This window comes from Eschscholzia californica, unplaced genomic scaffold (genome assembly GCF_041429995.1).
Source record: "Eschscholzia californica isolate CP2 unplaced genomic scaffold, dmEscCali1.0.p SCAF_1, whole genome shotgun sequence".
NCBI lineage: Eukaryota > Viridiplantae > Streptophyta > Magnoliopsida > Ranunculales > Papaveraceae > Eschscholzia > Eschscholzia californica.
In genome coordinates, this window is record NW_028238198.1 from 52,576,589 (window position 1) to 52,589,699 (window position 13,111).

Sequence of the window (13,111 nt, forward strand, 5' to 3'; positions counted from 1 at the left end):
TTCACATAGATGTGAAAGTAGAACTGAGTACGGGTTTGGAACATTAGAATAAGATCCAGACCCAACACCCTAGTAGACATTAAATGAGACATCACTACCAATGTACAACCACATTAAAACTCTTAACATGGCATTCATATCTTTCTTCACTATTTTCCTGTATAAATAACAACCCTTACCACCGTCTAAGCTCTATATTCTCATTCATTTCATCAATCAATTATGGCACCCAGTGTTGAGGAAGTTGCTAACAACAAACCCGATTTGATTGAGATTGATCCGAAAAACTTGGTAACACAGAACGCTTCAACAGAGGAGCTAAAGAGCGAACACGCGCCTAATGAACCAAAAGAAACTGAACAGCAGGTGGAGGGAGATGTAGCAGATGAGAAAGAGAAGCTGGCAACAGCTTCAGAGACTGAACCGAAGAACAAGGAAGTTGACGATAAGAATGACATGAAGAAAGAGGAAAATGTACCTGTTCAAGTTGAGCCAAAGACAGGTGTTTCATTCCCTGTTAGACTTGATGACGGGAAGGCATTGAATGCCGTGGGTATGAGAAAGAAGAGCATTCTAGGCATTGGGATCAAGATCTATGCCTTCGGTAATAATAACATAAGACTATGTCATTTATATGATTAAGATTAAACTATCACGAAAGCTCACGAAAATGATACCATCTTTTTCTGCAGGTATGTTTGCAGATAATGATAAACTCAAGGAACTTATGAAATTGAAGATCGAAAAGACGCCAGCAAAACCATCGAAGGAGATGTATCAAGCAGTCATCGATAGTGATTCAGGGATGATGGTGAGGCTGGTTATTGTCTTTGCTAACCTTACTATGAACATGGTGAAGAAGAATTTCGATGAAGGACTTGGTGCTTCAATCAAGAAGCTAAATGGTGGTCGAAAGAACGATGAGCTCTCTAACAAGTATTTCCTAATCAAATTCTTCAACTAACTTGACTACAAAATTTTCAAGAAACAGTAGTAAAGTTTTTCTAAATGTTTATTACTATTTCTACTGTTAGGGTTATGGGAGAAGCATCAGATGACATCAAGCTAACAGCTGGTTCAGTAATTGAGATCACTAGGCTTCCAGGATACATTCTGCAAACGAAGGGTAACTTCTTATTCTTTATAGCATAACATATATACTTATTATGGATATTATTTACTATTTGAATTTCTCTGTATGCAGTGAAGGATGAGGTGGTAAGCAAGGTAGAGAGTGAACTTCTCTGTAGAGCTTTCATCTATATGTATTTGGGAGAGGATCCCTTCGACAAAGATGCGAAAGAAAGATTCGGGATGTCCCTACTCTCACTCTTCTGACTATGATCAAATCAAAGAACTAGGTTTAGCTCTTTGTAGGATTAGAATGAATAAGGAAGTTGTAATCTACTTTATAATAGTGATGGCAACTCATAATTGGTACTGATAATAAAATTCTAACTATTACCGTTTTGGGATTCCAGTCTTCAACTCCATATCATGTACCTACATTTTCATATGTCATTGTCTCGAGAGGACCAGGACAACAAGAGCAGAATTGATGCAGATATTAGAAACTACTTTATCAATCAATCCACTAAACATATATAAACATAGTTATGCAAGCGGTTAAATGTTAAAGCTAATAATATGAGGATTCAACTTCCAGACCAAACTTCTAGTTAATTATTTAAACGATAAACATCGTTTATTTACGCAGTTTTGTGTTTCAAGATGACTGCTAATATTTACCTATATTTTAGAGAGATTAGATGGAGAATTGCATTCTAATACTAGCTTTTTTCTCCTGCAACAAGATCCATCACAACTTGCTTAATACTTCCTCCGTTCTTGATCAACAATCTCTTGTTTGTCTCCTTATCAGAGAATCCCTGCAAACAATATCGCGTATCAATTAGAATTTCAATTGTTGAATTATACTAATTTTTTTTCTATGTAATAACGGAAAATGAGCAGACTATAAAGAAAAACAGGAAAAGGTAATTATGCCCTACCATCTCTTCGAGCTCCTCCATGATAGGATCCCACTCGGAAACACCACAAAGATCATCAACAGATTGCGCCAAATTATACTCGTTCAACCTCAAGATCTCTTTGTTTAAGTCCACTTGCTTAAAACCCATCTCCTCTAGTTCCCGAAGAAGTTTCTCCTCGACAGAGTTACCATAATTGACTTGTACTTGATCTGACAGTTCATCTGCAAAAACGACAGGTGATGGAACAGTCGAGTAACCAGGAACCTTCGGAGAAGTAGGGACAGAGTTTCTGCTATTTAAGTTAAAATCAATTATGCAATCAAAATTCTGGTCTTTCAACTCTTCATCAACCATCAGCTTCCATTGTCCTTCTCTTTTACTGGACTGGACATACTCCGTACTGTCGGATTCTGCGGGCTCAGCATTCATGTCTATGGTTTGCTTGCTTTCCAGTTTGTCACTAGCCTTTGGTGTCGAGTTCAAATTGAAGGAATTGATTTTCTCAGAGAAAGAGTCATACAGAAATTTATCTGGCTTATCATCCACCTGCATATACAAGCATAAAAAATTGATTATGAAACTAATGATTTGAAAAATTTTGAACATTGAAAGCAAGTAATATTGAGTGAAGTAGATACCTCGATGAGCAGCCAAACACGCTGTCCAAATCTTTTGCCAGAAGGCGATTGCATCCTCCAGTAAGAAATGTATCGACCGGGAACGCTAGGTGACATACATCGAAGTGAAATGTCCAGTTCATTTCCCACGGGGACGTCATTAGCTGAAATCTGCAAAAGTTATGATGAATCTTCAGATTTACACCTTAACCTAGGAAGACTCTAAATGCGCCGAGCACAATGGGTGTAGGGGCCCCATTTACACACAAGACTCCTCAAAAGTTGGGTCTGGTGGTGTTTTTTTTAATTCAGATTTCAGGATAATTATTCTGCATCTGACTTGTGCTTCTGACTCATGCTTCTAAATGGCTCACTGGGCCTGACTTTGGGGGTCCATTTGAGCCAAACATAAAAATTCGGAATGAGGAGTCCATTGTCAGAATTAACTTCAAATGACTATTGTGACCCTGACAAAACAAGTCTGATTCAGTCTCTCAGATTAAGAGAAGCCATACTCGTGCAAGTCAAATTCACCATAAAAATAAAAATAAAACTACACTACCTCATTCTATTTAAGATGAGCAGCATATGACATTGCAAAAAGCCAGAAGAAAGTGAACTCATATAAGACCAAAAAGAGATCCTTACCTTCATTGCTTGTAAACTTTCCTTACTAAGCTGGCTTCCCCCAATCCACACAAGCAGAGTGCCAGTGGGCCATGGTATTGTACCACTATTCCTCATTCGCCATGTTTTAGTAAATTGAGTGTTAGGGGCAATAACAGTTCCATCTGGAATCTTTACATCTTGAACGAAACAGCAATCCAGCGGTTCATTCCTTGGCCGAGTTAGTTCCCCTCCACGCTCTAGCATAATATGTGTTGGTGGTGGCGGCGGTAAAAATGGGGACGGTGGTGGGAATCCAGGAAACTGAAGGTAACAAGAGAATATACTTTTTGTTAATAAAAGCACAGAAACAATATGCTTACAAAATTGATCAAGTATCTACTTACATAATGAGCATATGGATTAGGATTATAAACTCTGATGAAGTCAACCTCATTTCCCCTTTCTGAGAAGCAAATGCTGCATAGGTCATAGTCTTCTCTCCTACAATTAAATTTTAAAGAAGAACTAATCAGCTGAAGCAACAAGAAGCCTGTAAAGAATCTCAATTACCTGAACCAAAAGGAGATAGAACAAATCTTTGCTTACGTTTTAGACTTGAACCGAGGTCCTATAATAGGATGTGCCCCACAACCATCGCATTGAACACCATAGTGAACCACTCTACCGGTGATGTCATAGTCATGTTCACGTCCACCATGAGACCTAATATTAGATTTATCTGCTACAGCACTTGCACTGACTGGAGCTCTCGGACGGAAAAATGCAAGATCTGATAGAGAAGGATATTTACTCCTTGGATGTTTATGAGCCATTTTACTAGAGACTCTAGAAACATAACTAGGTTGATGGTTCACAGGAGCTGATTTATTAGTAGTTAACTCTCCAGATTCACCAGAACCTTTGGGAAGATTGACAGAGGTAGCGGATTCAGGCTTTGGGGTTCCAATTACTTTGTCTGTGCTAAAAGAACCAAGCAACTCTATATTGCTTGGCCCAACTGGGTCGATGGACTTACCATGATCAAACACTTCAGTTCTGGACACCGAAAATTTGGAAGCATCTGGACCTTCTGTCACTTTGGCATCCACAGAACTATTGGAATCATTAGCCCGTGACTCAGAAACTGGAGCAGAGGGATGAAGAGACAACTTAGCCAAACCTACAAGAAGTTCAGAAAGTGCAGGGGCACTTGGCACAGCTTTCGATACCAAATCGTGAGAGAGCTTTGATAGTACATCTCTCACTGGCTCTGGAAGAGATTTCAACACCTCAGCAACACCAGAATTGATATGGGATACTGCACTACCTTCCTCTTGCTGAGAACTTTTGGGACTAGACGATCTACTCTGGTCAAATGTTTCAGCTGTCTTTGTTTTTAGTTGTATATTTATCCTCAGAGGATTCAAGTGTTGACTCATGACATCACAAAGATCATTATCATCAACCAGTGTTATTACGTCTTGGTCTTCATCTACGTATGTAAGAATAACATCATCAAAGCACAACTTGAAGAGGTTACATATCTTTGTTTTCAGCCCAGCCATGCCAATGCCAACAGTCCCATTGCCATTGATCAACACACTGAAACGTCTAACCGTATCTCCAAATTTAACCTAAAAGAAGGTGGAAACATGCGACGACATTAATTGTCAGACAAGAGGAGAAACATCAATAAAAAAGTTCATTGCATCTCCTGATTACAAGAGAATGCCTCACGTAAACCCTTAGAAGGGGATGCAAAACCTTTAGGCTTGCTTGCAGACAATCAAAAGCAGTTACTAGATTTCTCGCATTGATCAGATTTAGGAATTTATGAATTATAAGAATTTCATACTGGCCACCACCATTTGGCTTAGCGGATGGACACTCTCTAGGCAACACTTCCATACCCTCTAAGTGTAAATCAAGGATTTATCGAATTTGGATTTAAATAAAGTTGTTAGTTGGGCTTTAGGCCCCTTGCTTTGACCTTTAAGGGTTTAATTTCGGCGGTTATCACATCTTGATGATGTATCAAGATCTCTAATGACTATCATAAATGACTATCACAGTCCATATCCCAAAAAAATAATTCATACAGACAAGGGCGAAAAATTATAGAAGGGAATCAGTCGTTTTGAAGGTTAGGGTTTGATGATTCAAGAAACCAGTAACATGCTTAAACAAATCAAAACTTATACAAGTTCATACGATTACCCCAAAAAATCAAATGTTTATGAATTTGATGAATAAGATAATGATCAACATGCAAACCCATAATTAAAACAAAATAACAAAAGTAAGTAAAGGAAGTTAGAACTTATGAGAAGGAAAGAGAGAAGAAACCCAGACCTTGATCACTAGATTAGAATCCATAGTTTTTCCGAATAATTTAGGCAGTCCAGGGAAACCTGTTTGATTAGAAGCACAAAAAAACCCTAACCCTATATCGATTTCGAGATAACAAGAAACGGAATTTTTCTAAATTTACCAAGGTAAGTATAGGATAAATCAAAACCAAATTCCCATTTTTTTTTTCTAAACGAGTTTTATATTTTTTTTTTTTTTTTTTTGACAAAGAAACTTTAATTTCATTAATGATGGAGTACATCCAAACATCTTACATGGCTTTGATAACATCATGTGTTTACAAATGCAAATTACAACATGATGATTAGAGAGAGCACTATTACTGCCATAATTACACATACAAAGACCTCTAAAAGGCCATTACTAAACCCTAAAAGGCTATTCTAAGACCCTTAAAGGCCATTACAAGATCAAGATCTTTACATTATTTATACCATATAATCACAAATTTTTTACATATGGGTTATGAAGACCACCCATATGAATCGAATCCATGATCTCTTGGATTTCAGAGTACTATACCTCTAACACAGTGATTAGTGGAGAACTTTGAGATTTGAAGAGTATGTGGAATAAGATTGTTGATCAAATACAACATTTCTTCTTGATTCTTCTCTTTATAGTTTGTTGCCGATTCATCTCTCCTTGATGTCGATTTTGCTTTTATTTATGTCGTAACCCTAGAAGAGATACAGGAAAACAAATACTACCTTCATGAGAGAATAAACCTTGTATTCCTTCCAACATCATCTTTCATATTTTCTTCAACCTTTTGTTACTCCAAAACTATGTTTAGATCTAACAAAAAAAAACAATAAACTTCAACATAAAAAGTAAAGAGATCTCACCCGGTGAAGGGATAACCCTTCACCGGTAAAGAGATCTCACCCGGTGAAGGGATGAACGAGTTTTATAATAAGCAGCTTCTTTCTCTGGTGCAGATTAAGTTTAACACGTGTTATCTTGCACGGAAAGAAAGCTAGTTGTTACGAAAACGACTCTTTAGGCCGAAATACTTTAGATGTGGAAAGAAAAACCTCTTGAATAGGCCTCTAAACAGTAGCTTACCAACCGGGGTATCCGAATCCGATAAACTATCCGATATTTGGTAATTATTCACGGATGTTATAAATCAATATTTGAATCCGAATTTGATAATCCGAAACTTAAACAAAATTTTTAATTTTTTACCATTAGATCTAAATAGTAAATCTTAACCATACATTTTATATATTATTATGAATAAATTTAAATTTTTATTATTTTTTTATATTACTTATCGGATACAGATATTTATCGGATCGAATATTAGTGTATTCGTATCCGATAAGCAGATATCCGATAAAGAATATCCGAATTCGTATCCGGTATCTAAAATTTCGGTATTTTTTAAAAATTCGAATACAGATGCAGATCGGATGTTGAATATTCGGATATCCAGTGACATGCATACTCTTGAATATCAATATGACTTTTTAGGCCAAAATGAAATAGTATAATGGCAATTCAAGCCAAAATAACTTGCACCAAAATTTTTGTTCCACATTTATTGATAATGACAAATTAGCCTTCTCTATGTTCGGCTTCTTTCTCCCTTAATTATTTTGTTCTTTTCTCAATTAGCTAAGAAAAATCGGATTGCTATCAACAAAAACAAAATCAGATTCACTACAAATGAGTTTGAGAATATTTTTTCTCCATTTTTCCAAGTAACAGGTCATTAAGCATCTGAAGTTTTATGATGAAGTTCGGTCTAGAGAGAAACGATATGGAATGGGATCTTCAAGTTTGTAAGTCAATCGTTTCTCTCACTTGATTATATGATCTGAACAACTAACTAATAAGTATCTTTGATTTCCTAAACTGATAAGAGAACCAATGATGAAGAAGAAGATCATAAGTTTGTAATCGATTTCCTTAACTAATGAGACAAACAGGTTACTTGAGACGAATTAAAAAGAAAATCGAGAAAAACCAAGAACTCGTAACAATTTGTTCAGGACAAACATCAGTTTCTCTAAGACAAACAATAATTTTTTAAGCTAAACAATAGTTTGTTCAAAACAAGCATCAATTCTTCAAGACAAACATCAGTTTGTTCAAGCCAAACAATTGTTTGCTCAAGCCAAACAATTGTTTGCTCAAGCCAAACAATTGTTGATTGTTCGATACAAACTGTTATTTGCTTCATAGAAACTATCGTTTGTTCGATACAAGTAGTTGAGCTAATGGGACTAACAAGTTGCTTGAAAAATGATGAAAATGAAAAATGAGAATAATGAAAAAACAACAATTTGTTCAAGATAAACAACAATTTGTTCAAAGTAAACAAACATTTGTTCAAGAGAACCCCTTGTTTGGTAGACAAAGAAGTATTTTTTATTATCCACACTGGTAGAAAAGAAACAATTGTTTGTAACAATATAAAAGATGCTTTGAAAATGACTTTTTGGTAAAAGAACATACGGGGAAAAAAAATAATAGTAAAAAAAATCAGAAAAAATGGCGAAAATAACAGAAGAAAACAAAAAAGACGTTTTGAAAAAGACAAGGCAAATTAAAACAGTTAAAAAGTGGAACCAAATGAGCACTAAGATATATAATTGTGCTTTTGGTAATTTTCACATTTAGTTTCCTAAACAATCTTAAAAGAAATAGGGAAGTTTTATAAGGGCTCCCCAATTTTGTTAAAAGGCCTCCCCATGAACCATTTTACTTGCTAAATTATCACTGAGGGGAGGCCTTTTAACAAAAATGAGGGGGCCCTATAAAATCTCCCAAAGAAATAATGGTTTTTTTGCCATAACCAATCTTGTTTTAGCCTAATCTGCCATCGCCTCTTTAAGATATTTTTAACTCGTTCACCACCCATGGGTGCAGTTTGACACCCATTTTAATCCCATGAAATTTAGGGATCGAGTTTCGGTAAAACAAATGAGTTTTTAGGTCCCGTGAAATGAGTGATGTGACACGAAAATGTTACATTTGGAGAGCATAATTAGTTCGTTTCGAGTATTATAAATAATATTTTATGTGTTTTTCATGTTAGGTACCTATTTTGGAGTTAAGCGTGTTATTTGGAATAAAACAATGCATTAACCGCTATCATTTCATATGCCTAAAACGAGAGAAAAAGACTTCAAGCAAATCAAATGACAAGTGGAGTTAGTGACGAGTCCGACGGTGAAAATGGAATTCAATTCGGAGTTCGGACGGGGAAGATATGGAAGTAAGAAGCCAAAGTATTTATTTGAAGGCACTCTCCTTTGTTTCTAATTTGAAATCAAAGTCAAGCCCAAAGACAAGCCAAAAGCCTGCAAAGAAAAAGAAGAAGAAAGAAAGGAGTAAAGCTTTTAGAGGCACCTCTTTATGGCCCAAGTCAAAATAGTCTACAGACTTCGTCAAGTTTCACTAAGTCTAGGGCTTTGAGTAGTCAAAAGAGTAGCTACTATTCATCATCTTCTACCTTGGAAAGGAAAAAAACAAGAGAGAGAAAAGAGAATGCAATGCTTTTAGGGTTTTTCAAGTTCTTGAGTTTTAGGGTTTTGAAAAAAGAGAGAGCAAGAGTGAAGGAGAAGTGCCGGCCAAGCTTAAGGCCGACCAAGCTTGGCCGGCAGCAGCTCGAGCTGCTCAGGAGAGCTGCAACAACAGTTGTCTGGCACGGAAACTGCTGTTGCAGCTTTCACGGACGCACAACAGCATCAGCACGGACCAGCAGCTGTGGAGCACGCTCGGGAAGCTTCTCGAGCTCGGAATGTGCACGGATGGATGCGCATGCCAGGGACAAGGATGCATCCGGCCGAGACAACACCTATGTGGTCGGATTTCATGGTTGTGGCAGGAATTTCTTCAATCTTTGGTCGGATTTTTTTAGGGTTTTCAGCCACTTTCTTGGCCAGAAACCTTAGGGCTTTTACTCCCTATGTTTTTGGCTAGCTACCCATGTGGTTTGATTTGGTTTTGGACTAGAAATTGTAGAGAGAGAAAGCTAGGGTTTAGCTTTAATGGAGGTGGAGTTTTAAATGGAGAAGATGATGATGGTCGTTATGGGGAACCTATAAATTTGCTAAGGGGAGATCGGCTGCAACTAAAGACATATTTTCCGTCGATTTTATCCTCGAACCATAACGAAAAAGGGGGATCCTCTCATTATTTTCTTTGCATTTATTGTTCATTCAACATTTTAGCTAACTCTTGTATTCGGATACTCGTGAAACATGATTTGAATGCGATGAGGTTCAAAGCGTTCAGCGGTCGTCAGTCGTCTTTTTGCTGTTGTTGAATGTGTAGTTGTGATCAGCTTAGTAGCAGTAAAGAGCTCTTGTTTAGCGAAAGTGTACATGTGAGTTTAATTAACTTCGTTTAGTTTTATAAATTAGAAGCCTTGATCTTAATCGTCTATTGATACAAAGTTTGATAATGCGAACTTAGTTTGATAATCGATACTTACTATCCTTTGATCAATTATACTTAGTTTGACGTATTATACTTATTAGTGTCATACTTGTTCGTTTGCAATTCATTAGATAGTGTGTATAAGTTTGATAGTCGATGCTTAGTGACGTTTGATCGATTATGCTGAGTTAGAGACAAGATGCTTAGGATTGTCAATGTGGGTGAAGTTAATTACATTTTCATGCAAGTACATACTCCGTGTTTGTTACTTTCAATCTTGTGGATCGAAGTATCCCGCTCGATTGATATTTGTCTGAATCGAGTCTTACCGTCTCCCGACTCTTGTTCCTCCGACACTTCTCTTGAATCTCTCTCGCCCGTTTTACTTATATTGTAAAGTTAGTTTTGCTTGCTTTCTAGTTTTATTACTCATTTAATATAACCCCCCCCCCCATTTATCTTTGTTCCTTTCCTTTTTAGTCTAAGTTAGCTAGTGATACCTAGACCGGCGAACGAGACTCCTTCGTTATCCAAATTACCTTCCTATCCTTGGATCGACTCTGGTTTTACCGGTTACTACTTGATACGTCCGCTTGGGTGTGCAACCTTTTCGGGTGCATCAAGTTTTTGGCGCTGCTGCCGGAGATAGGTTTAGTAGTTAGGATATCGTTTGTTGTTTTGTTCATTAGTCTTGTGTTATTTGCTTCTTAGACGTTTTTGTTTTGTTTTTGTAGTTTCTTATCTTTTTATTTTTTTAGGTACCATCTTAAGAATAGAGCCAAAAAAGAGACGTAAAAGCGAAGGGAAAGGAAGGAATCAAGAAGCTTAAGAAGAAAGGGAAACGAATTGAGGGGATCACTCGATAGTATCGCATTTTATCTCTTTCTTTTTACTTGCGTGTGATTGTTTAGTTCTAAGTGTTTGTTCCCATTTTGTGATTGTGTGTTTGCATCCACGAATATTGTGAGACTATGGAAAGTTTGTCATTTGATGATGATGAGGATGACATTATTCAAATGATCTCCAACACTAGTCGACCATCTAGAAGTCATCAGGACTACTCAAACTTATATATGAATGGTCCGATTAGTGATAGGAATTTGCGAGTTGAGCCTGACCGACCTAGGATGACCATTGGTGAATATCGACAGATGTATGGAGTCGGACAGACTCGTGATGAATATGGTCTTAGGGATTCTAAGCATGAGGGTAACCAACCCCGTAAGAGTCTTCGAGACTATCGACAAGAATTTGGGATGACCACACCTTCATGTATGAATTTGTCATTTGATGATAACCGTAGTTCTATTAGTATTGTTAGACCTCGTCGAATTCTTCGTGACTATCGACAAACATATATGAACGGTTCACTTAGTGATGACAATGCCCGACTCGATGATTCCACTCAAAGAGTCGAGTCTATGTATATACATGAAGGTAGTGAAGAAATAACCATGGAGACCATTAATCCGGTTTGTGCTATTTGTGCGAGCTTAGACTATTTGACCGAATATTGTCCCATGACCCGTGTTCCGCGACAGTCTTCATCTAGTTATACTCATGTGCCTTATTATGAGGAGACTTCTGAAACTCTCCAAGCATATTTAGAGTATCAAACTAGATTCAATCGAGATATAGCAGAGATCACGGAACGGATTCTCAATATTGTTGATAGAATTGAGTCGGAGCTTATCATCTACGAGGAAGGGGTTTGCACACCCCAAACTCAAGAGGAGACTATGAATGATGGTGAGGGTAATACACCTAACTCTAGTCTTAAGTTAAATGTCGAAGAAGCTCCTGATAGACCCTTTAAGATTGAACAGACCGATGACCCTCCCTCGACCATTGTTATCTCACCATGCATCGACTATATTAGATTTTGATGTTCAGGATGATAGTTCTACGAGCAAGTCTGGGGATCACACGATGTTAAAGTTTCCAACCTTTAGCAGATGTGATTATTTGGATGGATTATGTAGAATGGAAGGCGTTATAACCGACTATGAGGCTCCCGATGCCTTTAAGGACGTCGATGACCTAGTAGTTAGAGAGATAGTGGATAACTTGTTGGATTATTTACCTAAGGAAATTATAGACCTTGACTTGGTCCCTGAGCCTATTGCCTTACCCTTAGAGTCAAGTACGACTTTCCATATGATCTCAGACTCGATTGTTGACCCCTTATGGGACACTTCGAACGTCTTTTCTAGCATGTCTAGGGACTTAGTGGATGCTTTATCCATTAGGCTTGAGAATGATTTTTTGCCTTCGACTGAACTCTTGACCCTTCACTTATATGTCGACCCTTTTGACGACTCCTTAGTCGTCGCCCCTAGCAGTTATGCTTACTTAGTGGACCGTGCATCCACTAAGTTTGGGGATGGCTTCTTTTCATTTTTTGTCTCACTGCACGTTATAGCTCTTATATTTTTGTGAGACGGTTATCATGTGTATATAGCTTTCTTTGGGTTGACCCCAAATCTTCCGTCTTTTGATTTACGATCGTTAGGCCGATTGAGATGGGACTTGATGTTTGAGGGTAACATCTCTGGAAACCTTGTGTGAAAGCAAGAGAATCAAAGGCTTATTGCATAGCTTAATACAATCGTGTATACCCGCGTTAGTGATAGGTTTTATATGGTCATGTTTTTATGTGCTTCACTCTCATGATATTTGTTGATATTTTAGGAGCAGTTCTTACTTGTTTTACTTCTAAGGCGTGGTTTGCTCCAAGTTTGGGGATGGCGTGAGCTTGGCATCAACTTGCAACCTCTTTATACACGAGTCTTGGTAGTATCATCTTTTATCTCTTACGATCATGGTAATATCTTTCCACCCTTCTCTTTAAATTGATGTGCCTCTTAACCGTTTGGTGAGTTTATGCTTAGAACATTGAGGACTATGTTAGTTTTAAGTTTGAGGATGCGAGATTTGACCATAACCGATGCATGACCATGGGTTTCGAAGACAAAAGGGTTCAAATTAGCCAAAATTTAAATTTTTTTGAACATTTTGAGTAGATTTGCATGTGATTGTAGTGATAGTTTTAAACATGTTGATGCATATGTGTCGAGTTGATGAGTTTTGTGATTGCTAGTGGCCTTTGCATGAAAGTCGAGTTTT

The 13,111-nt window shown here is 37.4% G+C and overlaps 2 protein-coding genes across 3 annotated transcripts; one reads left to right on the forward strand and one right to left on the reverse strand.

The window, feature by feature from the left end:
* Positions 1 to 148: 148 nt before the first annotated feature.
* LOC147567561 (chalcone isomerase-like protein 1) lies at positions 149 to 1,480 on the forward strand. Its single transcript, XM_086654180.1, has 4 exons — positions 149 to 604; positions 693 to 936; positions 1,035 to 1,126; positions 1,205 to 1,480. Exons 1-4 carry the CDS (start codon positions 223 to 225, stop codon positions 1,336 to 1,338), a joined length of 852 nt encoding a protein of 283 aa, XP_086510306.1. The 5' UTR covers positions 149 to 222; the 3' UTR covers positions 1,339 to 1,480.
* A 75-nt stretch (positions 1,481 to 1,555) lies between these two features.
* Positions 1,556 to 5,799, reverse strand: LOC147567562 (protein NBR1 homolog). Of its 2 annotated transcripts, XM_086654179.1 has the most exons (8): positions 5,573 to 5,774; positions 4,257 to 4,854; positions 3,827 to 4,010; positions 3,625 to 3,721; positions 3,260 to 3,541; positions 2,633 to 2,782; positions 2,013 to 2,540; positions 1,556 to 1,889 (listed from the first exon to the last, which is right to left on the reverse strand). In XM_086654179.1, the coding sequence occupies exons 1-8, from the start codon at positions 5,594 to 5,596 to the stop codon at positions 1,791 to 1,793; spliced, it is 1,962 nt and encodes a 653-aa protein (XP_086510305.1). In that variant the 5' UTR covers positions 5,597 to 5,774; the 3' UTR covers positions 1,556 to 1,790. The 2 variants fall into 2 exon arrangements, with proteins under 2 accessions (XP_086510305.1, XP_086510304.1); XM_086654178.1 differs by having other exon boundaries at positions 3,827 to 4,854; positions 5,573 to 5,799.
* Between the last annotated feature and the right edge of the window lie 7,312 nt (positions 5,800 to 13,111).

Excerpts from the sequence above, each read along its gene's own strand:
- LOC147567562 (XM_086654178.1), bottom strand. The coding sequence starts at position 5,596 with ATGGATTCTAATCTAGTGATCAAG. Across the intron at positions 2,541-2,632 it reads GTGTTTGGCTGCTCATCGAG|GTGGATGATAAGCCAGATAA; the intron begins GTATCTACTTCA and ends TTGTATATGCAG. Across the intron at positions 1,890-2,012 it reads TGGAGGAGCTCGAAGAGATG|GGATTCTCTGATAAGGAGAC; the intron begins GTAGGGCATAAT and ends TATTGTTTGCAG.
- LOC147567561 (XM_086654180.1), top strand. The coding sequence starts at position 223 with ATGGCACCCAGTGTTGAGGAAGTTGCTAACAACAAACCCGATTTGATT. Across the intron at positions 937-1,034 it reads AACGATGAGCTCTCTAACAA|GGTTATGGGAGAAGCATCAG; the intron begins GTATTTCCTAAT and ends TTCTACTGTTAG. Across the intron at positions 1,127-1,204 it reads ATACATTCTGCAAACGAAGG|TGAAGGATGAGGTGGTAAGC; the intron begins GTAACTTCTTAT and ends CTCTGTATGCAG.